At 55.1% G+C, this 25,612-nt stretch overlaps 1 protein-coding gene across 1 annotated transcript in view; it reads right to left on the bottom strand.

The window, feature by feature from the left end:
* CDRT4 (CMT1A duplicated region transcript 4) overlaps window positions 19,760-25,612 on the bottom strand; it is a 65,276-nt gene continuing 59,423 nt past the window's right edge. Inside the window, exons 5-6 of the mRNA XM_013980267.2 lie at window positions 24,616-24,690; window positions 19,760-22,910 (exon numbers count right to left, since the gene is read on the bottom strand). Of these exons, the coding sequence (XP_013835721.1) occupies window positions 22,471-22,910; window positions 24,616-24,690 (515 nt within the window). The 3' untranslated portion in view covers window positions 19,760-22,470. The remainder of the gene's footprint in view (window positions 22,911-24,615; window positions 24,691-25,612) is intronic.

Consider the following 25,612-nt stretch of genomic DNA (forward strand, 5'->3'; position numbering starts at 1 on the left):
TGGTTTGGATGCCTTCCCTTTCTTTTCTTTCTAATTGTTGTGGTTAAGACTTGCGATACTATGCTGAAGAAACTTAGTGGAAGTGACACCTTTGTCTTGTTTCTGATCTTAGAAGAAACACTTTCAACTTTTCATCATCGAGTATGATGGGCTTGTCATATGCAGCATTCATTATGTTGAGATATGTCCCCTCGACACCCACTTTGTTGACAGTTTTATCATAATGGATGTTGAGTTTTGTCAAAAGCTTTTTCTGCCTCTATTGAGACGATCACGCCATTTTTATCCTTTGTTTTGGGGATGCAGTGTATCACACTGACTGATTTAAGGATGTCCAACCATATTTGCATCCCTGGAATAAATCCCACTTCATCACGGCGTAGGATCCTTTTAAGGTATCATTGAATTCCGTTTGCTGAGATCTTTGTGGAGGATTTTTGTGTCTACGTTCATCAAGGACATTGGCCCGTAATTCTCTTTTTTGCAGAGCATCCTTGTCTGGCTTTGGTATCAAGGTGACGCTGGCTTCGTAAAATGTTTGGAAAGTTTCCCTCCTCTTCTACTTTTTGGAAGAGTTTGCAAAGTAGAGGTATTAAATCTTCTCGGACTGTTTTAGACTGTTTTCCAGTGAAGCTTTCTGATCCCGGGCGTTCATTTGTTGGGAGGTTTTTGATTACTGGTTCCATCTCCTCACTAGGAATCAGCTTATTTGTATTTTTTTATTTCTTCACTATTCGGCCTTGGAAGATTATATGTTTCTAGGAATTTATTCATTTCTTCTAGGTGCTCCAATCTGCTGGCATATAACTGTGCGTAGTGGTCTCATGATTTCTGGGGTATCAGCTGTAACGTCTCCTCCTTCACTTCTGCTTTATTTGAACCCCCTGTCTTTTTTTTTTTGTTGTTAGTCTAATTAAAGATGTGTTGATTTTGCTTATCTTTTCAAAGAAACAGCTCTTAACTTCATTGATCCTTTTTACTGCAGTTTTCGTCTCTATTTCTGCTCAGAGCTTCATGATTTCCTTTCTCCTGTCAACATTCTTAATAGCACTGCTTTTTTTTTTTTTTTTTTTTTTTAATGTTCAGATCCTCTCTTTTTCTCGAAGCCAGATAAATGTCCATGTTCTGGACTGGACCGGACCGGGGGTGGACTTGAGGGACAGCCACGCAGAGTCACCCCTCCCTTGCAAGGATCAGAAAGACCCTTACCGCACTCGACTGCTCCTGCCTAGGGACGGGCACCCTCCCAGCAGGCCCCGCAGCCTCCTGTGAACACACACCCGCCGGGGTCCTCCCCATCCCTCTCTTGCAGACACGTCTGGACTCCATCTCTGGCTCACAGGCCGTTACGTAATCATAAGCTGTTACACGAATAATCATAGACGGTTATATAAACACAGCCCAGAGCCTCTCACTCTGCGCAGAGACACAGTGTGTAAACATTTGATGGGTGGGTGATTACTGCCTCCAATTCACCGACGCGCTACATCACGTAGCCGGACTTCAGTGCAGAACTGGTTGTGAAACGCAGGTGGAGAACGACAGACGCTCCGCGGCATGTAAACCCTAACGACAGTGGGGAGGACCCGTGACATAAACAGACATGTGGTCACGTGAGAGAAAGGAAGGGGCCCTGGGGACGTGCAGGCCGAGGGGTCTTCTCTCTCTTTAAACAAAAACAACTTCCAGAGACGGTCACGTTTCACGAGTCATGCTGGCTGTTTGCTGGGCATTATTTCTTAGCCTCACAACACCTTGATGGCAGGATCCCCATTTTACAGAAGGGAAAACGGAGGCTCAGAGAATGGAACCGATATTCCCCGGGGCACATCAATAGATTTTAGATTTAAACTCAAGTTTGTCTGACTACTGAGCCAGTGGGGCTTCTGTTCCTGCGTGACTTCGCAGATATTTGAAGCACCCTCCTGTAGAAGAGAGAAGAGCCTTCTGGAACATGCTCCAGTGAGCTGGGTCAGGAGGCAGCAGTACAGAGAGGCCAGGGGGGCTCAGTGGCCCAGGAGAGCAAAGACTAGCTTATCAAGTGATGAACATCCCATCAGAGGCAGGTTTGAGCGGAAGTCTTGAATCCCTTGCAGTTTGTTTTGTTTTGTTTTTTGTTTGTTTGTTTTTTCTTTCCTTTTTTAGGGCCTCACTTGCAGCATATGGATGTTCCCAGGCTGGGGATCAAATCAGAGCTGTAGCTGCCGGCCTACACCACAGCCACAGCAAAGCCAGATCCAAGCCATGTCTGCAACAGCTCACGACAACACCTGATCCTTAACCCCACTGAGCAAGGCCAGGCATCGAACCCACAATCTCATGGTTCCTATTGGGATTTGTTTCCACTGAGCCACCACAGGAACTCTCTTGTAGGAAGTCTTGAGACCAGATGTCAGGAGGCTGCAGAGAAGGTCACCTCTGGCTGAAGGTATAAACAACATGATCTCTTTTTAAAACTGTATTTTTTTTTTTTTTGTCTTTTTGCCTTTTCTAGGGCCGCTCCCGCAGCATGTGGAGGTTCCCAGGCTAGGGGTTGAATTGGAGCTGTAGCCACCAGCCAACACTACAGCCACAGCAACGCGGCATCCAAGCCGCGTCTGCAACCTACACCACAGCTCACGGCAACGCCGGATCGTTAACCCACTGAGCAAGGCCAGGGATCGAACCGGCAACCTCATGGTTCCTAGTCAGATTCGTGAACCACTGTGCCACGACGGGAACTCCTAAACTGTATTTTTTAAATATACTCTTAAAATGCCTAAATTAAAAAAAAATCTTATTGGTGTGTATTTGACTTACAATGTTGTATTAGCTTCAGGCTTACAGCAAAGTGGATCAGTTACGCACATACATATATCCAGTTTTTCCCATCTGGTAATTTCCCATCCGAATACTGAGGCGAGTTCCCTGTACTATTCAGTGGGTCCTTGCCGTTTACCTGTTTTAATATATCAGTGTGCATAAGTGTTAATCCCATCCTCCCAATTTACCCCCCCGCCCCGCCCCTTAGGGAACCCTAAGTTTGATTTTGAAATCAGGAACTTTGTTTCTGGTTTATACATAAGATCTTTTCTGTCGTGTTTTTTAGATTCCACGTAGAAGTGATGTTCCCTGACTTACTTCACTTCACTTGATCACCTCTAGGTCCATCCACGTTGCTGCAAACGGCAGCATCTCCTTCCTTTTCATGGCTGAGTAGAAGCATCACGCTCTCCAAGCCTCTGCTGAGCTCAAGACGGCAACTGGAATGAGGCCTTTCGTCAGGGCGCAGGGAGCAGGCTGCTCACAGAGCACGTGGGCAGAGGATCAGGCTCAGCGCATCCAAAGAAGGTTGCTCAGCCGCGTGAAAGTACTCCATGCTGCCGAACTGACCAGGAAAAATGGTTAAAATGGTGAATTTTGCACTGTGTGCATTTCACACAATAAACAAGTCAGTGGAAGAAAAAAAAAAGAAGTGACAGATCCATGCCTAGACTGAAAACAGCCCAGACCCGGGAGGCTTCCCCGGTACAGGACAGTGGACCTAGCCCCGCAGACTCGGGGCAAAAGAAGCCTCTTGGCTGCAACACTCGACGTTCTTGGAGTTTGAATAAAGAAGGATGACCAAAGATTAGTCAATAGCATTCTTGGCCCACCCCCGTGCTCTCGGAACCAGCCCCGTGATGCCCGGCGACTCAGGGTCCTGCTTTCCCTGCAGGTCAAAGGTTGGTGCATCAAAGGTGCCAGGAGGGTTGAGGGGGTCTCTTCGTTGTCGTAAGGATCGAAGGCAGCAGCCGGCTGAGCGCTGAGCGCCTACTGCCTGCAAGGTGCCGTGTGCCTACCTTACCTGGGCGGAGGTGCTGAGTGTCAGTGGCAGGGAGGTGAGAGCTGGGCCTGGAAGGAAGGAAAGAAAGAGAGGGAGAAGGAGGGAGGGTGGGGGAGGGTGGGGCCCAGAGGACCTGGAGGAGGCTTCAGGCCTGAGAACCAGCAAGCATGACTTCACCGCCTTTCTGGATGGTCCCCCTGTGTGGATGGAACATCCAGTGCTCCGTGGCTGGACAAAGGTTGATAACAGATTGAAAACTCTCTTAATATGTTTTTTTCTGTCTAAGTCAAATTCTCTCTCTCTTTTTTTTTTTTTTTCCTTTGGCTGGGATTCCTTCAAATAATTCAAAGAGCTGGGACTTCGCCATCATAAATCTAACATTCTTACCTGCCAAAAATCTCTGTGGCGGTGTCCTAGGCGAGCCAGTGAGCAGAGTCACGAGAATAGATAAGCTTTCGCCCGCTGGGTTTGCGGCGTTCTTCTCACTTCCTTCCCACCCGTCCCAGCCTTTGGTCATCGTCAAAGGCATTCTCCTGGGTTCCCTGCCACCAGCTTCTCCAGACCTCGGCCTAGACGTTCAGTTGCAAAAAGATCTTAAAGCCCCGTTTCCGTAGTTTCCATGAACCCAGAAGGATCTTTCTGCCCGCATCCGAGCCCCAGGGTGGTGGCAGAGCCCACTTCGAGCCTCCTCCTTCCTGCCTGCCCCAGACCATCCCCCGCTCCCTGCCACCGCCGAGCCCACCTCCTTCACCACCGGCCCTCTGGCCCCTGCTCTGCCAGGACTCATCCCTCCCGCCTCCCTCCTCATCCGTCCAGGGCCAGCCCCTCCTGCGGGACTCAGCTCACCGCCTGCGGGAAGCGCTCCAAAATGGCCATTTGAGCTTTCGCTTGTTGTGTTCAGTGCCCTTGGGTCCAGGGACCTGCAGCTTAAACATCTCCCGAGGGAAAAATGTCTGGTTTTCTCTCCGCCCATGGGCCAGGCAGTCGCCTGCTGTGCAGAGCAGAGGAGGAAATGGGGGGCGGCGGGGAAGAGTTTGACCTCTTCTTAAACAGCTTTCCAAGGACGGTCTTTGACCCCCACGTCCAACGGCACATGGGGCTGCCCTTCGCCAGGCTTTGGGGGTTCTGGGGTGCACCCTGGGCTTCCCCTTTCTCGCTCAGATTTAGCAACGAGCTTCCTACATCTGTCAAGTCAATTACTCTGCGCCCGTGGCTGCGTCTTCCAAAGTGTGGCTGCAACTGACGCCTCTCTCTCTCTCTTTATCCTCACAGTCATCTGCCTTCCTGTCTTCCGAGCGAGCGCTCTTCTGTGCTGTTGATGGATTTTGTGAGCCTGGATCCAACCTGCCTTTAACCAGAACCCCAAGGGGCCGCCGGCCCTTTGCTGCGGAGTGCTTTCTGCCCTGAGTGAATCTGGCCGCCCGGTCACTGTGGCTGCGGCCGTGGAGGGTGTGTCTCTGGACAGACGTGGACATGGCTCTTGACTGATGGCCTGAGTGGCCTTTGCTGCCTGAGGTGTGGAGTGGTCACAGGTGGTGGGGGAACGAGGCCACCCAGAGTTGGGACTTAACCGGAAGACCACAGGGAGCTACCAGAAGGTTCCAGCAGAGGAATGGTTCCCTTTTTGGAAGGACGTCTCTGCTCCCTGAGTGCAAAGGGAATGGCAGGGGTGGGGTCGAGGGCGCGGCGGGAAGCCCAGTCCCCAGCAGGGCCTGGAGGGCCCGGAGGCTTGCGTGGGGTCATGCAGGATCCATGAGGTCATCGGGGGGTAGGACCGCTGAGATCGGAGAGGGAGTCACTCAGAAGAAGGAGGTCCAGGAATCTGGGCTGTGGGCCCGTTTCCAGCTCAGGCATCCATGCAGTGACCTGTCCCGAGACGGGAACCCTGGGACAGTTCCCAGGACTTGTGCATCTTCCCTGCTTCGGAAAAGCAGCAACGAGCAAGACCTCACTGCTGATCCCTTCTGAATGTACCAGCTGGCATCCGCCACCCCAGACTCCCGTCCACCCCACTCCCTCCCCCTCCTCCTTGGCAACCACGAGTTTGTTTCTGTGCTGTAGACAGGTTCATTTGTGCCATATTTTAGATTCCACATATAAGTGATCTTGTAAGGTATTTGTCTTTCTCTTTTCCAACTTAATTTCGTTTAGTATGAGACTCTCTAGCTGCATCCATGTTGCTGCAAATGGCATTATTTCATTCTTTTTATGGCTGAGTAATATTCCATTGTGTATCTGTACCACATCCTGGAAGATAATATGAGAAAAATCGTGCATATATATGCATGACTGGGTCATTTTGCTGTACAGCACAGATTGAGAGAATATTGTAATCAACTACACTTTAAATTTTTTTAAAAAAAACAGTATAGCACAGCAAAAAAAAAAAAAAAAAAAAATTAAAAAAAAATAAGCAAGCCAGCAACCATGAGGCTAGAAGATGGCCCTTCCCAGAAACTCCACTTTGCAGACCTGAGGAAAGCGCGGGCACTCCCCAGATCCTCAGCCCTTTCTCAGCACCACCCGCCGCCCGCCTGCCGCCCAGCTCCTCAGGCCAAAGTCCATGGCACCCAAGACTCGCCCCAGCTACACTTGGGGACTTCAGCTGTCACTCGCCAGCCCTCCCTGCCCTGTGCTTACACACAGGCATACCCCAGGCATCGTGGCAGCCTGCACCCCCACCAGGTCCCCTTCACTTCTGAGCCCTGCGTGCTCGCTGTTCCCCAGTCTCCCCTTCCCAGGACCCAGGACCCCTTCCAAGCCCAGCACATCCTGGGCCGTCGGAGAGCCTTCTCTAGCTGGAGGTGGAGCAGGTGACTGTGTCCCTCGCTTTGAGGACACAAATGACACGTTCAGGTAACAGCAAATGGCGGCACCCATCCTCCTGCTGCACCCAGACGTCACCCGCTCCTAAGGGCCAGACCAGCTCAGAAGCGGCGGCGGCACCTCCTTAAAAGCGCTGAGCCCAACTCGGCGCCCAGAAGGAGCCGGGGCTGAAGCAGACACAGCCTCTGTGGGCTGGGAGGGGAGCAGACATGCATCTAAACCACGAAGGCCCAGAGTCGGCCCCCATCACTGCTGCTGCAGCCCAAACGTGTCTCCAAATTCACACGCGGAAGTCCTAACACCAGCCACCAAAGAAGGCCATGTATTTGGTTAGGGGAGGTCCCTGGGGTGGGTGGCCCTCGTCTAGTCTGACTGGTTCCTTCTGAGAGAAGGACGCCATACAGAGCGGGGACCCTGGGAGGACACAGCGGGAGGACGGCCACCTGCAAGCCAAGGGCAAGGCCTCAGATGACCCGGGACTGCCAGCACCTTGACCTGGGACTGCCAGCCTCCAGACCTGGGAGGAAACAGATTTCTGTGGTGTGTGGTGCCTTATTCTGGCAGCCCGAGCAGATGCCCACCAGGGCTGTGACACAAGGGCAAACGGTGCAGAGGAGAAATCGGTCCCCACGGAAGGGGCCAGTGCCGGGCCGCTTAGTGGGCTCCTGAGCAGGGGGTCTCATCCGCCCTCATCCAGCCTCCCTGGGGGAACTGGCCCTCTGGGGCGGGTGTTGGGAGGATGAGCTAAGATGGAGCCAGCACCCAGAGCAAGCCCTCAGCCAAGGGGAGCTTCGGTGGAGGAGTTGGGGTCCTAAAAGCTGAGCACACAAAGGCAGGTGGGATTGCAGGGGCCGCGAGGGATGAAAGGGCCTTCCCAGCAGAGGGGACCCCGTGGCCAGGGCTCAGGGTTGCACTGCTCTGGGGGCAGGGGAGCCGGGGCCTCAGCAAGGGAACCCCAAGAACGCCAGACTGGACTTCATTCCCAAGAAGGAGCAAACGAGCCCCAGGTTTGCAAGGCAAGGACGTGACATCAGGGAAGGGACACCTGACTGGCTGCTGGGAGAGAGGTTGGCGGAGAGGACGGGAATGCAGAGAGCCGGGTGCAGGCTTCTCCTGGCTCTTCTGTCCACTCCTCTTAAATATTCATTTCAGTGTCTGCAGGCACAAACAACGCAGGAGCCCAGGCAGCCACTGCCTCCAGCACTTAAAAGATTTCTGTAGAAGTGGTTCCTGGAAGGGAGAGTTAATTCCTCTGCTCCCTGGCCCTGAAATGGGTTTCTGAGAAGCGGGCCCCACGGTTGCGTGCTGGCTATGGGTGTCCAGGCCCCTCGCACCTCCTGGGGGTTGTGCTGCAACTCGGGAGCTCGGGGTTCCAAAGAGAGAAGGGTCCTTGGGGAGTTCGGCTATCATCGGCTAACGACTAAACAAACGTGCCTGCCACGTCCTGTCCATCCACCCGTCAACACGCTGCATTTAACCTCTGCTCCAAAAGGTGTGCGTGAGCCTGGCCCTGTGCAGGAACGGAACCAGGCTGAGTCACAGCATTACCATCCCCCGGCCACGTGCCCACGTACCCACGTTGTCTGGGAAGCAGACGCGGGGAAGGTTGCAGGTGGCTGGGATGTAACCCAAGCACCTCTCCTATGTAATGGACAAGGAAACGGAGACTCAGACAAGGAATGTGTTCAAAGGCTTCTGGTTCGTTAACGCCCATCAATGACCCTGGAACTCAGACCCCAGGACCCCCGTCCAGGGCGTCCTAACGCCAGCGCCCAGCGGGGAGGCCCTGCCCAACAGAAATACAATGCAGGCCACAGAGATGCCTTTAAACTTTCAAGGCCACATTTAAAACGTGAAACGAACCATGATAGTAGGTGGCATCCATCGTATGCCACCTGCATGGACCCCTGTACACGTCTTTCTTTTGTTGCCCAAGTTGTGCCCTGCTGGGGCTTGGCGGGGACTAGCGCAGGGAGCGGGGATCAGGCCCCAATAGCATCCCGTTCAAGGAAAGCCCACAGGGCGCCAAGCCGTCAAACCATACACTTTGCACAAAATCTGCACGTCTCTTCAGAGCGTGAGGCTGATAGAGAAATGTCCCCATAATGGAAGCGTGGGCCGCGGTGGACATTGTCGCCGCCTACGGCACATAGAGGACTTTTTATCCAGGCTCCCATTGGCAGGGCGCTTCTAGCTGACACAGGAGTCCCGTGGGCCGCTGGAATCCCAGCCATCTCCTGAGTGGCTGCACGGGGGCGGCAGCGCCAAGTCCTGGGAGGAATGTGGAGACGGGAGCTGGAGGGGCTGGGTGCTCGTGCGGGGGGAGGGGGGGCAGGAGCGCCCCCCCCCCCAGAAGAGCAGCACCCGCTTCCCTTGCCCGCTGGGTCAGGGCAACGATCCCAACTTGCAGAGTCCAACTCCCCCCCAATATCCTGGGGTTCTGATCTCCACCAAAGAGCAGTGCGTGATGGCTGGAAGCAAGATCTTAATTCTCTGCTCAGGAATTGAACCTGGGCAGCCTGGGTGAAAACCAGGAACCCTAGCTACTAGCTAGAGGCTAAAAGTAGAACTGCCCTGATTCTTACCCCTTGTTGAAAACAAGGATGTTTCAAGGAGGCAAAGACTGTGAAAATAGGTATAAAGTTTACTGCTAGAGACAGAGTAGCCGATGTGGGCGAGCCCGCGGAGCTGTTTAGTTAGTTAAGAAGCAAAGCAGTACCACACACCCTGAAGACGGGAGAGGGTGCGGGCGTCCCCCTGAATGAGCAGCGTGCCAGCGAGGGGATTTAAATCACTTAGAGAGCACACGTCTTCCAGGTCTCTGTTTACATTTAGCCAATTATCTGGTTCTATTTCTCCCCCCTGATGGGGCCCGGGGCCCTTCCCAACATACGTGCGCATATTTTGGCCAAGATGGAGTCCAGAGCAAAGGGTTCTGGGACCGTATCAGGACTTATTTTGCCCTGGCACCCCCTCCCTCTCTGACCCCTAGGGGTCTAACTGCGCATGCGCAGTTGGGGGAGTCTCCTTGACCCCAGGAGGGACTGGTGTGGTCATCTCATCTTTTTATTCCAACAAAGCTCAGCTCCTGCCATTAACTTTCTCCTTAAAGTGTCAAAGAGAAGCCAGGCCCAATTTACTCGGCCTGACAAGTCCCAGCTGCTCTCAGCCCCGGGCCCAGCTACCTCCTGCCTCAGTCCACGGCAGTTCCTCTAAAAGCTGCCACAGCCACCACCTTGTCGAAAGGGCCACGTGTTTCTTCCTGACCCTCCAGACCCGCTCTGAGGTAGGGGCCACTGAACGGGTGGGCCACTAGGACTACTGATCCATGACAGGTGCCCAGGGAAACAGACGCCTAAGAGTGAGGCTGGGATGGCCCCACCCCCAGCTGGCCCAAGGCTCACCTGAGCGCCGAGAGGAGGATGCTCAGACCCGTGGCCTCAGCAGGGTCCTGGACAACAGAGGAGCCGAGTTTGGCGGTGCAGTTTGCTTTAGGTCCGCGCTGACTCAGGCAGACGGCCGCTGGGCCGTCAAAATGCGGCCGGTCCAGCCTGAAAGGCTGTAAGTGCGAAACACACAGCAGGTGTCGAGGGCTGAGAATGAAGAAAGGTGAAAATGAGGAAACTGCTTCCCTGTTGAAAGGAGCATATTTTGTATATATCGGATTAAATACAGTACATTATTAAAAGTAATTTCATATGTTTCTTTTCACTTCGAATGTGATTCCTTTAAAATGTTAAACTATATATGTAGCCTGCATTTTATTCCTGCGGGCCAGTGCCCGTTCCAGTGGAAGCATTTTATTTTCAAGGTCACTTCCTGGGATTTAATTCTGATGGCATAACCAGGGTGGCTGGGGGCCAGGACCAGGGATTAAATGTCTGGAAGGGCTTGGGGACCAGGGGCCTCTGCCCCCACCCCGGCCCCCCTCCACCCTGGAGGCTGAGGGTGTAAACTTCACGTGAGGCTCCATGAAAACTCCAGGCTCTCCTGGCTGCCCTGTGATGTCAGGGCGTCCCCAGGAGAGGGCTGAGTCCTATGCTTGCTCTTGCCCCCTGAGAATCAGAACATACAGTCCAGGGCTGAACTTCGGGGTTCCTGACTACACCAGGGGTCCTCGTGACGGTGGAACGGACCTGCACCTTGATTTTGGCGGTGGATCCATGAACCTACGCAAGTGATAAAATTACACAGAATTAAGTGTGCGCGTGCATGCACGCACGCACACGTATTATTTCTTATGACCGCATCTGAATCTGTAATTATGTCCAAGTAAAAATGTTTCATTAAAAAAAAAAACCTAAGGCCCACAGGGAACTGTATCCAATCACCTGTGATCAAACAAGATAGAAAACAATACGAGAAAAAGAATGTGTGTGTGAGACAGAGAGAGACTGGGTCTCTCTGTACAACAGAAATTGACAGGACGCTGTAAATCAACTATACTTTAAATTTAAACAATTTTAAACCAAGGCCATATTTGCACCCGTGTTCACAGCTGCATTACTCACAACACCTGGCCAGAGGGAAGAAGCAACCTGGGATCCATCCCCAGACAAACGGCTACACCAACGCTGGTAGATTCACGTGCGACAGCACATCACCCCGCCTTAAAAAGGAAGGAGCGACGAGGTGGGTGGACCTTGAGGACACCGTGCTGAGTGCGATCAGCCCGACACCGAAGGAAAAGCCCTGGGTGATTCCACTTACAGCAGCCCCCCACAGAGACAGAAAGGGGGCCGGGGGTTCCAGGGGCTGGGGGAGGGGAGTTATTACTTCAAGGGGCAGAGTTTCAGTTTGGCAAGAAGACAGATGGAGATGGAAGCTGGTGACGGTCGCTCAACAACGTGAAAGGACTTGACACCTCCGACCCGAACCCTTAGACGTGGTGAAGACAGTGAATTTCATGTGCGTGTAGTTTACCACAGTTTTAAAAAATGTTTACATCAGGACCTTTTGACCTAAAGATTGATGATTTTCTTTCACAAGTTGCCTAGTTCAAGGCAGAACCCACGAGCTCGTGGGCACATGAGCGGGAGCCAGACGGCCGGCTTGTGGGCAACCAACCTTTAAGAGAAGTGGCATCTGGGCGTGTGCGGGCCCCACGTGCTGGGTGGCAGGGCTGGCGCGGGGCCAGCTGGTGCCCAGGCCACACCTCAGACACATCCCAGCCCCAGACGGATCTCCTATGCCACCTAAAGGTGGAACTAAACCTGTTAGGACCAGGGGTGGCCCTGATCAAAAATGGTCAAGACCGTGGGGGCCCAGGAGCTGAAAATCCAAGTGGAAGTAGCCAGGCCTGGAGTTGGAAGGGCTGGGGGGGCGAGGGCTGAACCCCACACTGCCAACCCTAACGTGGAAGGTGGCACGGGCGTCCTCAACCTGATCTCACCACAGATGCCAGGAGCCCCCTACAAACTAAGGGAGGGGGACCTTATGAGGCCCTCATTGTGCAGTTTGAGGCAGCTCTGCGCCTTCTAGGCCAGGGAGGGTGTGAGAGAAGCCCTAAGTGGGGCCGGGCAAAGGGTTTCTGCACCCCATGAAGCAGCCACCCAGATCAGTGGCTTCAGTGCACACCCTCTGAGCCACTCTGAGCGCAGGGAAGCGGGGAGGGGAGGGAGGGCGGCTGGGCGTCTTTCTTTTCTGATCATCAAAAAGCCCAAAATCCCAAGGGTCCCTTCTTGGGAAACGGGGGCATCCCAGAAGATAAGTACTTCTTTCCTCTTAAATTCAGGCTGGCCAGAACTATTCAGAATGCCAGATGTCTCTGCACTCACGCTCAGCCGCCAGGGAGGGCGTGGATTGTGACGGGCAGTGCCTTCACCGTGGGCGGCCATCGCACAGGACCCGTGCCAGGCAGCGGCTTCGGTGGTCCCGTACCTGACCTTGGCAAAGGCCTGGCGACACCTGCCCCGTTTACGATGGCTCCTTGGCCGGGGCTCCCTGAGCCGAGGGCTGCGACTACTTATGAAAAACAGTATTGTTTTCCCTCTGGGTCGTCACAGTCATGGGAAATTTTTGTGTGGTGATGCAAAAATCCCAGAAAGTTTGGTTAAAAAAGTTCCCTCAAGTGTGGGTGGTTCCTCAAGTTGGTCCAGATTCACTGAATATCCCATGTCCATAAAACAAGCCTGATGCTCTCAGCCCAACACCCCTCCCAAGGCCCCTGGGATGCTCAGAGCCTCTCGTTAGCGAGTTTTGGCAGCTGGCTGTCGCACGTCGGACTTTCCACCTAGAAATGAAGATGGCTCTGCAAGCCCCAAAGAACGGAGTTGCTAGAGACGTCCTGCTTCAGGGCAATGGGGGCCAAGCCTCCCATGACCCCAGTCCCTCTACGAAAGGCACTCTGTCAGGCCCCAAAGTCATCAGCGGTTCTCTCCGAACCATCTTTCTTTAATGTTTGACTCAGTTCGTCAACAACTCTTTCACGAGCACCTGCGAAGGGGACGGTGGCCGCATCGCTGACCCCACTCCTTCCCTGCCCGCCCCAGCCCGCTCTCCTCAAGAGGAGGACCTCATGGCTCAGCGGGGATGGTAACAAACCCGACTCGCATCCCCTGGCCTCACGAGGGCCCCCGAAGAAATGGGGCCAAGGCCCAGGTGTGTCCCAGGCAGTGGACAGGGTGGCAGCTGGGATCAGTGGGCGTCAAAACGTGGGGGCTGGCAGTTTCAGCCTCCCTGAGGCGATCCCCATGCTGGGTCCCCAAGGAATGCTGGCCCAGGGTCCCCAGAGCTGGGAGGCCCAGGTCAGGGTCCATCAGAGGTCTCCCCCAGCGCCCCCGAGGGCTGGGAGGGAAGGGTCTTCTGGGCTTGTAGATGGGCCTCTCTGTCCCAAGGTCCCCTGGTCACCAGGGCGCCGGTCCTGTTGTATCAAGGCCCGCCCACGCAGTGCCCCCCAACTCCTGGTTCCGCAGGGGTAGCAAAAGCTTTGCATTAAAGTCCAAAGTCCTGGCGTGGAATACTGGGGGAGTGCAGCTCCTGACAATAGCAATTTACGTTTGGAAAATGTTTTAAATCATGTCTTAGAGGATTCATAATTGTAGGGCTTCTTAAAACTAGTGGTTTTCCTACTGAGGTCCCAGGGTGTGTTAAAGCTTCACGCCCAGGCTCCTGCAGCCTCCTCGGGGGGGGCGGGCAGGGGGAGAGGCCAACCAGACCCCAGGGCCCCTCCTTCACCCTCTGCCCCAGCCTCCTCCCTGCCTCCAGGAAGCCCACCCAGCTTTCACCTGTTTGACACATAATTTCACTAGAAGGTCTCTATGATTACAAAAAGGAGATAAATACATATTATTTTATATATAATATCTCTATGTATTATTTACATTTATATATTAAAATATATTTTATACGTGTATCCATATTTGTGCCAGTGATTTAGCTAGTGACTTCTCCATGCAGATACAGTCATTCGAAATATAAACATGCGATTCACCTATGGTCTCTTTTCAGGGCCAGCTCTCCTGTCTGTGATTCATTCCAAATGAGAAAGAGTGTCTTCAACACAGCAGGAAATGAACTAACCTGAGAGGGGTCTGTCCCCAAGGAAGAGACTCCGGGCTCAAAAACAAGCAACACTCGGATGGAGACGGCCTTTGGCTGCGATGCTCCTGGCTGGTCCTGTGTGTGCAAATGAACACTTCAAAGCTGAGCCCATGGAAGAACCAGCTCTTGGTCCCCGAAGAGGCCACGAGTGAAGATGTTTTAGAGCTCTGGTTGCTCCAGGGACCACCTCCCCCCCGGAAAGGACAGTCTGAGCTCACAGGGTCTTTTTCCCACCAGCTGCCTGGTCCTGCTGACCTCACACGTGCGCTCCCTAGGAAGTGGGTGCTGGGCCGTTTTCCAGACTCGAAGTTCTCATGTGTGGACGAGGGGGGTGCAGGGAGCAGCGCCCTGGGTGGCGCCTGCTCTGCCCCCCGACCTTAGTGGGGCCTCCCATCCAGAAAGCACTGAGCTGGGTGCTGGGGGTACCGAGGGGGAGGAGAGGGTCCTGGTAGTGAGTGTGGGGCCCAGGGGTGGCTCAGGGGCTGGCAGGTCCCCTGGGATCCCTGCACTCCAGCCCCGGGGGCACCAAGGTGAGGCAGGGCCACCTGGAAGCCCAGCGAGGCAGCCTGATTTTCTTCACGGCCTTGGTCTGTAAATACCCCAGCCCTGCAGCAAGCACCCTTGCTCAGAAGGACAGAATTTCAGGGTCAGAGGCGACCTTCCTCTCCATTAACCCCCGACACACACACACCCTGGTCTGATGCAGAAGCCCTCCCAGGACGCCCCCACAGACCGGCATTTGGGGGTGGCCCTCAGGATGGGGTGCTCGTTCCCAGACACTCCCTCGAGGCACCAGGTTTGCGGGGCCCTGTCCACTCTGAGGGGCGTGGGGGCCGAGGAACCATGTTTGCTGTATGGAGGGCTTGTCTGGCCTGGCCCCGGGCCCCCTGCTCAGGGATTCTGGGCCTTGGCTTATATCCCAAGTGGTGCTAGTGAGCAGCTGGGGCAGCCAGCTGCTGGGGGTCACTCTGGAGGCTCAGAGCTCCTCAGGGCTTGGACGGTCCTCTCAAGGGGGCCGGAGGGCCAGGCACAGTGCCCTGTGCACCCCCGCTCCCCTGTCCCACCACGGCGTCTACAGGACCCCAAGCTTTCAGCGTTCCCTGGGCCTGGCTCAGCTTGGCTCAGCTCAACTCAGCCGGCAGTGCCTGGGCCTTCATGCTCAGGGAAGTTCTGATCTCACGCCTTTCACTTGGGCCATGGCCTCAGGGTCCCCTCCCCTTCCCCAATTCCCAGTCCACCAAAACTCCTGTGACCACGGGGCCGGGTCTCTCCCTAGCCACTCCCTGTAAAGTCACATAACCCACATCACGCCACAGCCCAAGTCACCCCGAGGGTGTCTTCCAACAACCTCCCTAGCAGCCCCAACTTTGCTCAACTTCCAGCACTTCCAGGCTGCCCTGCACCTGCTGGGGATGCGGACACAGTGCCCTGCCTCCTGCTGCCCCCACCCTTCCTCCTGTGAGTCCCCAACAGAAGAATTTTGTCTCATTCCCCCCTTAATCCCCTTTGAAGCACACAATAGGTTTCAAGGAATGTTTGTTGAAGGAAGAAACGCATACAATTTGAGCCCTGCCCTCAGATAACCTCTGGATCGAAGAAGGGGGTGGGGGTGGGGGGCAGGGAATCGATAACAAGAACCAGCAGGAGGGGTGGCCACGCAGAGCCCCCAGGCCCTGGGTCCCATGAGACGTGCACCTGCTCTCTTTCCACCTCCTCAGCCACCGAGTCCAACGATCGGTCCAGCTTTCCTCCTTACCACACACACTTTGGTCTTATGCTAAAATAGGGAGGCGTGTTATCGCAAAAATCACGGTCATGCACCAGTGCCCCCGTGTGAGCCTTCCGAGCCTTCTGTGAACAAAGCCAAGCGTTGGCATGCAGCAGGGACAGGCCGGGTGGCTTCCAGAGCTCTTTCTAGATCAGATCCCCTTATTTACGGAAAAAAGAACAGGTTTTCCAAGTGACTTTCTGTCTGGTAGCTGGTCCTCCGGGAGCCCAGCTGTGCCCCCCAGGGCCCCGCGCAAGCCCCCTTGGGGCAGCCAAGCTGCCCTGGGCCGGCGCTCACAATGGAGGCCTGTTCCTGGGGAAGCAGGGCTATTCTAAGAGAAAGAAGCCGGCGAGGAAAAAATGTCTCACTATCTGGTTTTGCTTCCTACGCCGCACCCACTGAAGACATTAACTTCATTCCAAGCTCCCACTGAGTCGGGGACCGGGAACTGCAGCAGCCCGGGTGGAGGAAGGCCGCTGGGTCCCGGTTCTGGCCCCACAGCCATGGCCCCGGGCTCCCTGCTTTCAGTTTCCTGGAATATTTGACGGAATCAGCTGCACTGGTCATATTCCAAGGATGCCAGGGGAGGAATTTCTTCCTGATTTGCATTTTCCTTCTATTTGGGTGTAACTTTTCTAAATGGAAAGGGCATGCCTTCAGATGGCTCGTGAGTTGCAAACTGCAATTTGGACGCTTCCCATCACGCCCGAGCCCCGGCACACCTTCAGCGCCTCAGGGAGCAGGTTGGCGGGAGTGAAGGGATACAAGCAGCTTTCACTTGGCTCTCACCTCGTGACGAAGTCCGACCTTTTAGTGGGGAAGTGGGGCTTGGCGGTTAATAGAATCAGGGAGCCTGCCTTCCACCTTGGCTGCATCCTCTTAGCCAACCTAAGAGAAAAGCGGCCATCAGACTCCCTGAAAAATCACTTTCACTCCTGCCAAAAGGCTCAGTGGCCATCAGAAATTTCAGAAAGGCCCTCTGGGCTTCCCCTTATCAGATGGTAAAAGAGATTTGAAAGCTGCAGTAAAGAAAACGATTCTGAAACATAAACAGACGGACAAATCAGTGAGCCAACAGAGAAAATCCCCAAAGAGACTGGAAAACATAGAATAACTTAATGTATAAGAAAGGTAATCAGGAGTTCCCGTCAGGGCTCAGAGGAAATGAATCTGACTAGCATCCATAATGACAGAGGTTCAATCCCTGGTCTCCCTCAGTGAGCTAAGGATCTGGTGTTGCTGGGGCTGTGGTGTAGGCCAGCATCTACAGCTCCGATTTGACCCCTAGCCTGGGAACCTCCATATGCTACAGGTGCAGCCCTAAAAGAAAAAAGTAATCCTTGGGGGAAGGCAAGTTATTCAATAAATGTTGTAGGAAAAACTGGCCAAGCAGAGGGGAAGAAGCTCAACTGAATATCCTCCTTCATGTCTTTACACTAAAATCACAGGTAAAACAGAGACATTTTAAAAAAAGTTGACTTGATAAGACACATGTACTCCGATGTTCACTGCAGCACTCTATACAATAGCCAAGACATGGAAACAACCTGAATACCCACCGACAAAGGGGTGGATCAAGAAGACGTGGTACATACACACAGTGGCATATTACTCAGCCATTAAAAGGAACGAAATACTGGCATTTGCAGCCACATGGATGGACCTAGAAATTATGAAGCTACGTGAAGTCAGTCAGACAGGGAGACACCAACATCATGTGCTCTCACTTCCATGTGGAATCTGAAAAAAGGACACAATGAACTTCTTTGCAGAACAGATCCTGACTCACAGACGTTGCAAAACTACGCTTTCCAAATGAGACAGGCTGGGAGGGTTTGGGATGGAAACGCTGTAAAAATTGGTTGTGAAGATTGTTGTACACCTCTATAAATGCAATAAAATTCATTAAGTAATTTAAAAAATTAAAATAAAATAAAATAAAAAGTAAAAAAGAGAAAAGTTGTAAAAGTGCCAGAAAGGGACATGAGACAATTTTTTTCCTATCATCTTGAGAGAAGAAAAAACTGCTTTTTTAAAATTGAACTATAGTTGATTTACATTATTGTGTTAGTTCCCGGTATGCAGCAAAGTGATTCAGACGTGTGTGTGTGTGTGTGTGTGTGTTCTTTTCCAGATTCTTTTCTAATATGTTATTATAAGATATTGAATACAGTGCCCTGTAAAGCTTTTCTAATTAAGACAAAATTCGGAAGGCAAAAGTAAAAATTTTGAGGAGGCTGACTGTGTAAGTATTTACACACATGCCGGTGGCCCACGGGCAGACACACACACAAGCGGCTTTAACTTGCCTGTGGTGTTGTGGCTTCTCATATGCCTGGTCTCCCCAGAATAATGGGAGCTTCCAGGTGGTGGGACAACTGGCTCTGTTGAGGAGGTGGGTTGATGCCTGAAGTCTCGCTGGGCCCGGGGCAGTAGAGGCTTCCTGGAAAGGCCTCTGTGGGCGGGAATTTTCACTTGCCCTGGACCAGAGAACCTGGGAGCAGAGCCGGGGGTTCTCGACACCAAGCCCAAGGTCCTCTTCATGACACTGTCTATCCTGCCCTGTCCCACAAGGAAATCGGGCCACGGCCAGGATCGAGGCACAGAATACGGGGTGGCAGCGGGCTCCACCTGAAAGGGGGGTGTTCCTGCATCCCCTGCGGGCCCCACCCCCACCCCTAACGCCCCAGAGGACCCCTGGGGCGAGCACACTCAATGGGCCCAGACGGCCCCAATGGTTTGGACACTGCAGTGTGACTGCCAGGACCTGAGCCCCTGGGTCCCTGGGAAGAGATTCAGTGGGGGAGGGGTGGTGAGGGACAAAGAGGGAGGGGGGTCTTCCTGATTATTTGACAGACGTAAACCTGGGCCTGAGCTTCCGCCCGGGCTCTGATGACACTGGATTGCAGTCAATGCCAGGCCTCTGTTTACTCCCCCCACCCCATCTCTCATTCCATCTTATCTGGTGCTGATAAGGTGCCGGCTCTGAGCCTGTGCCCGCCACTCCCGGAGGGCGGGGTGTCCAAGAAGCTTCTAGGGATGGTGACTCAGCTAAAGCTAGAAGACCACCTGGTCTAGAGGAGTGCGTTTGCTCGGCTCACCCCCATCCCGCAAAGCACTTTTACGACCTTCTAGCACCTCTGCCGACTGCAGGGCTGGGATTCCTGCTCCCTGGGTGGGACCCCCTGTGCTGCACCCACTGCTCCGTGTGACTCCTCTGCTACCTCTTGGGACAAAGCCCAGGGGTCAAAACCCCTACCTCGGGTACCCAGTTTCTTAATCCCTGTCCTCAAAACGACTAAGGAGACGCTGACATTCTCTTCTGCTTCCAAAGGCCTGCAGACCAAGCAGAGGAAGAGGATGTGCCGGTCCCAGGGCCGGTCCATCGGGCCCAAGGCTCCCCCAGGCCCCTGGGTTGAGGCCCCACTGGCCTCCCTGTCTGGGGGAGGGCTCCGGGCCACCGCCAAGCATCTGGCCCGCACACGCCAGCCCCCCAGGCTTTGTCGACGCAGTCACCTCCCCCGGACCTTCCTGCAGCCTCTCGTCTGTCAGGCAGCCTAGCTGCCTTCCAGATGCGCTCCAGGCCCGGAACATGGAACCGCTGGGCGTCCTCGCAGCCCCTCCCACCCGGAGTGCACGTGACTGAGGGCCCAGCGTGTTGCTGGGGTGAAACACCCACGGCTTCGACCCCAACCATGGACGCTGCAAAGGGCTGTCAAGACCACGTTGTGCGCGGGAGCCGGAGAACCGGATCAAAACCAGCTACTCACTATGTGTCAGACGGAGCCTGAGTTACAGATCAACACAGAAGGCCAACAAAAGATATATTCTGGTGTTTTGTGGCCAGAGCAGGGAGACCAACTGAAACAACTCTGCTGCCGAGCAGGTGCTGAGAGGTAAATAAGAGGCGGCTGTGGGCCTCGGGCTGTGGCTGGTTTGGGCGGGAGGAGGTCAGCCAGCTTCCTATCAGATGGAGGCCAGCCTGGCGGCCCCTGGGCTCAAAAGGCAGCTGAGGTCACATTCCGAGAGGGCCCCGCCCACTGGCGGCCACTCCAGCCCCTGGCAGGGCTCCACGCTGGCTCCAGAGCCCCGGGAACATCTCCCAGCTTCTCAGGAGCAGAACTGGCCTCCCCGAGCATCGGCTGGGCTCCGGCAGACCCACGCTTGTGGCCGCGCCCAGGGCGGTGGGGCCCGCACGCCGGTGCCCTGTGACATCCAGAAGAAGCAGCGTCTCTGCCCCGCTCTGCGTTGACCCTCCAGGGCCTTCCAGGCTTTCAGCAAGAGAGTTCTCTAAGTCTGGCTCCCCGGGCCCCTCCACACGCGCAGGGGCGTCTGGACCTCTGGACTGGAGAGGACAAATCTAAGCGGCAGGCACTGGGGGCCTCAGGACCACCCTCCTTCCTGCAGGGACCGAGGCTTCGTTGCTGGTCCGGCCGAGCTAGTCCCCCAGGAAGAAGCGGTTCGCAGCCGCCTCCTCTGCCTGCACGTGCACAACCGGGGCCGGTCAAGTCCGCCTGGAGGCCAGACCTGGGGACCCAGCTCGGCTGGCCGTGAACGGAGCCCCCTGGTTCAAAGGAACGGGGCCTTTTTTGGTCAAAATGGCTTTGGGCAGCAAAGCGTCTGGACGGCGGTGGCAGACACGGCCATTCCCATCACAGCAGCAGGCGCTGGTGTCCGTGGGCTCCGGCTTGTGTGGTTATAATCGGCTGAGACGTGAATTAATCTGAACAATGCTGTCTATACAACAATCGTTTCACCCTGGAGAGTATACACTTCTGTAAAACTACGAGCTAACTAGAAATTAAAAGCAAGACCCAAACAAAAACCGTGGGACTGCCTCGCCCTCGAGGGGCTGGAGGGAAGGATCCCGAACCCCCGGCCAGGCTGACCCTCCACGAGGCTGACCCTCGACGAGGACCCGTGACGTCTCCAGACAGCCTCCCGCTACGAACGCCCACAAAGGAGAGAAGAGAGGATCCACTCATCACCTGCTTCCAGGTGTACGACTGTGCCGCAGACCCAAAATGCCATCATGCGGGGTCCCTGGAAACCGCCTCTGTCGTTGCAAGAGTTCACTCTGGCCGAGAGCTGGGAACCCAGCAAAGGGTGCGGAGCCCAGGATCTGCGCAGTTGCTCCCACACTACCCACAGCAGCCAGAGCAGGGCCCAACTGTTTCTGCAGGACCCTTAGATGGAAAGAATGCATTTTTAGGGCAAATTCCGCCTCTTCAAGTGGCCTTTAGAGCAGAGCGCGCTGCAACCTCTACATAAGCACAGAAGCTGGGGTGAGGGCAAAGCAGAGCAGCTACCAGCGAAGCCAGGCTCAGGAGACAAACCACAGGCACGAGGCGGGTGGTCTGCCCGTCAGGACCAGGCCCTCGCATCTAGAGACAAGGCCTGTGTGCGTCCAGACTGCGTCCGGCACCCTTTGCTTTGGGGCCAACTGGGAACAGCTCAGAGCCCGGGTGGACGGACGCCAGCTGAGACTGACAAACCACAGCTGGGGGCCAGCCGGGAACGGCGCCCCACCAAGGCAAGCCTTACAGAAGGAGGGGAGCCGACCCGCCATTCCAAGCAGGGGGCGCCAGGCCCCCAGGGCCGCTTTGTAAACCCTCCAAGGAGAACACATACCGACCCTGCAGGGGCTCCTCTGGGAACCCCGCCCCCGACCCCCGGGGGAAGGTTGCAAAGCTCCCTTGCTCTCGGCTCCAAGTCCAGCCCCTCACACTGGCTCTGAGATGCAGGCTTCGGGAATCTGTGGCTCACATCCCTGTTCTCTCCCTATTAGGTCTGGGCCCTGCCTGGCAGGGGGGGTACCAGAGGGAGCGGCCGCCGCGGGGAGGCTGAAGGAAGGAGGAGGAACTGGCTCCTGACTCGCTTCCTGTCCCTTTCTGTTTCCCCAGCAATTCCCGTTCACCCGGAGAGTGTCACTTCCTTCCAGAAACATTCGAGTCCAGTTTTCGGTTTTCCTAACACTCAGAACCAGCCTCAGGGGGTCCACCAGCCGAAGGGCTCCCCCTCTTGAGAGGTAGGGGTTCCCCCCACCCCAGCTCTCTGCCCAGTCAGGGACTCCAGCATCTTCAGAGAGGCGCCCCTCAGCCCAACCTCAGAAGGCTGAGCTGCAGCCCACACGGCCGTCTCCAGGGTCCAGCTCTAAACAAGTCCGCATCTTTGCTCTGCTCCCCCACCCCGAGCCTGCTTCCTGCAGGCGCCACCTCCAGCCACAGCCCTGGACCCTCTTCCTGCCTTTTCTGTTACCTACTTAGAAATTTTCTTCAGTCACCGCTGGTAAAACAACAGGTGTGGCTCTGTCTCCGGCCTGGACCAGGACAGATGCACCCGGAGCACCTGCTCCTCCAGAACCTGGGCCTTCCACCCCCACCTCCACCAAAGCCCACAGTCAGCCTGGTTTATCTCAGCCAAGCCCTGCAGCAGCAGAGCAAGTTCAAAGGCAAAGGCCGAGGTGAGGGGCTGTGGCAAACGGAGCTTAATTGCTGTACAGGCTCGGGGGCGGCCGCAGGGGCCCTCGTTAGCCGCCGGAGTGCTTCTGCGTGCTGGACAGACGGGAGCTGCCCGGGAGGACCCTCGCCGTCGGCTTTCGGGAGAAGATGATCTTGTTGGAGTTCGCCGTGGGGCTGGCTCTGGAATCCGCGTGGATCACGGTGGAACCCGCAGCCGACACGGAGAAAGGGCCCCACGCCGATAGCCTGGCCTCTGACCTCATGTCCTTGAAGGTCGTGTGGCCCGAGACCTTGGACGACTTCCTCCTCTTCGGCTGGAGGAGGCTGGCCGGCGTGCTGGGCCTGCGGGCGCGCCGGCTCTCCTGCATGGCTTCCGAGCACTCCAGCTCTCTGGCCTGGCTCTTCTGGATGAGCTTCCTCACCTTGGGCGAGACGTACGTGACGTAGGCAGGCCACGGGTCGTGCTTCTCCAGCAGAGTCCCCGGGAGCCCCGTGCTTCCTGTGAGGTCTACCAGCAAAGGGAGAGACAGGCAATTCATTTTCTCTTTCTTTTTTCTTTTCACACCTGCACCCTCACCCCACGGAAGGTCCCGGACCAGGGGTCGCGTCGGAGCTGCTGATCTACAGCACAGCCACGGCCACACCGGATCCGGGCTGCATCTGTCACCTACTGCGTAGTTTGAGGTAACACCAGATCCTTAACCCACTGGGCAAGGCCAGGGATCACACCCGAGTCCTCATGGATAGTAGCTGGGTTCTTATAACCTGCTGAGCCACAACGGGAACTCCAGGGACAGGCGATTTAGAGGTGCTCGCACACATGATTCAATTCCTCAGTCAGAGGGTGGTGGAGCCACATGTTGAATTTTCCCCCATTACGCATCGCAGCCCTTCCAGCCCTGTACTCAGCGGGAAGAAAATCTAGCCCAACCCTGGGAGGCCGAAGGCCAGTCCCGGAGGGTGAGTGAAAGGACAGTGCAACGGGAGAGCGCGGGAAAGCTGGAGGCAGGCAGGCCTGGCTTCAGATCTTTGTGCACGTCGCATGCACCTCTGTTATTTCACCAGTAAAAGCGGCAACTGGAAGGATCAAATCAAGTAACATGTTAAGGACGTGGAACAGTAAAGCTTAGAGCCTGAAAGCGTGGGCTGCGTCCTTGCACCACTGGAGGTCAAACTCCGCCGCCGCCCCCGTCTTAGCTGTGAACTTGCAGCAATTTTAGCAAGGCTCTGGCCTCCTAAGCTGCAGCTGCCTTGTGTGCAAGATGGCGATTAGAATAAGGCCAACCTCAGAGAGCTTTCTTGTGGATTAAATAACGTATGTAAAGCTCTGAGAACAGTTCCTGGCATGAAGTTACCAGTAAATGGCAACCATGAACCATGTGGCCGTGTCTCCCCGGCTATTTCATTTAATCCGTGTTACACCTTAAAATGGGTATTAACCCCAATTCACAGTAGATGAGACCCAGGCCGCCAGCTGGCACAATTAGCAAGTCGTGGGTTTGAACTCAAGTCTAACGGGCTCAAAAGTCTCTAAGTTTTCACCCTAGCTCCTGGCCAGAGGTTTAGGGTGTTGGGGTGGGGTGTGTGGCGGAGGGGAGGTTTTACTAGAAAACTGACCGCTTGGTGTGCCAAGCAGCCCTTCCTTTCTGGATAACAAGTCACGGGCAGGTCGGTCCCTCCTTCCTCCTTTGCCACGTTGCTCTGTCTCGTGCAAATGCCTCAGTCCTTCTCTGCTGCAGCCCCTCACCCCCGTTTTCTAAGTGGTGCCTATGTCCCTAATTTTATATTTCTTTGATCATTTTGATAGGAATTGGGGAGCAGGGGTTAAGAGTCCCTCCTGCCGTCTCCAGCCTGAATCCAGTGGAAAACACTACACATCCAGAGACGATGCCGAGTCTCGCGTGATCCCCAGGCTCCAGCCCAGGCTCATCTGGGGACAGACCCACCAGCAGAGAGGTCAGGGGCGGTTCCAGGTCCTGCAAGAGCATCACTGCGGCTGCAGCAGAGAAGCTGCGACATCGCGTTTCACGAGCAAAAGCACAGGAAGCCTCCCAGGGGACAGGGCTGTTCCTCCCTGCCTCCCCAGAGCAAACGCAAAACTCCAAGGACCTGCGGCTTCAGGCATCCATCACCTGGACCTGGTGCAGGTGAAGCTAAAGCCGGGGGGAGCAAGCCCGCAGCGGGGGCCCCACTGTGAAAACCCCGAGCTCTACCTTCATCCAGCTTCGGCTTTCCGGCGTCGGTCCTCTCCATTGCTGCCGCGTTCTTCACTTTGAAGGTCCAGATACCTTTGGGGAAATATGGCCGTTAGTCAGGGTCACCACGCAGAGAGCTGGGGGAAGGTGATGAGGGGCCCCCGGGGGCCCCGGGGCCAGGGTCTCTCCCGAGGCTCGGGGAAGAGGAAGAGTCCCCGGGACAGAGGTGGCTGAGTCCAGCGCAGGGCGCAGGTCAGGCCCCTCCAGGCCTCCGCCCTCTGATTGTGAGCTTCCAAGGCCCTGGTGAGGCCAGCCTGGGGGCTGCGTGGAGGCTGGAGCAGGGAAAAGTGAAGAAAGAAACGTCCCCACTTCAAACCTGTGCCCATCCTCCCCTCCCCCAGGTGTGTTACTGTGTGTGGGCTCAGCTCCTGCCCTCTGGCCGCACACTCAGCCTTGCATTGCCGGGAGGGGGTAGCAGAGGTGGGCAGCTGCCAGGAGTCAAGTGCATGCCCGGCACGGCCGTGCCTGGGCAACCCGATGGGAACTGTGGTCTAGGGGTTCTGGGACCTGAGGGTCCACTCACCTGGAGGCTATGACTCAGCAACCAGGGCCCAAACCCCAAGGTGGGTCCAGGCAGAAGGGCCATCATTAAAACGTCTACAAATAACAGATGCTGGGGAGGGTGTGGAGCAGAGGGAACCCTCCTACTCTGCTGCTGCGAATGTAAGTTGGTGGAACCACTTTGGAAACCAGTATGCAGGTTCCTCAGAAAACTAAAAATAGAACTACCATATGATCCAGCAATCCCATTCTTGAGCATACATCTAGAAAAGACAAAAACACTAATTCAAAAAGACACACGCACCCCAATATTCACTGCAGCACTTGGCTATTCACAATAGCCAAGACATGGCAACAACCTAAATGTCCATTGACAGAGGAATGGATAAAGAAGATGTGGTACATACATACACAATGGAATACTACTCAGCCCTAAAAAAGAGCAAAATAATGC

This window comes from Sus scrofa, chromosome 12, assembly GCF_000003025.6.
Source record: "Sus scrofa isolate TJ Tabasco breed Duroc chromosome 12, Sscrofa11.1, whole genome shotgun sequence".
In the NCBI taxonomy this organism is placed as follows: domain Eukaryota; kingdom Metazoa; phylum Chordata; class Mammalia; order Artiodactyla; family Suidae; genus Sus; species Sus scrofa.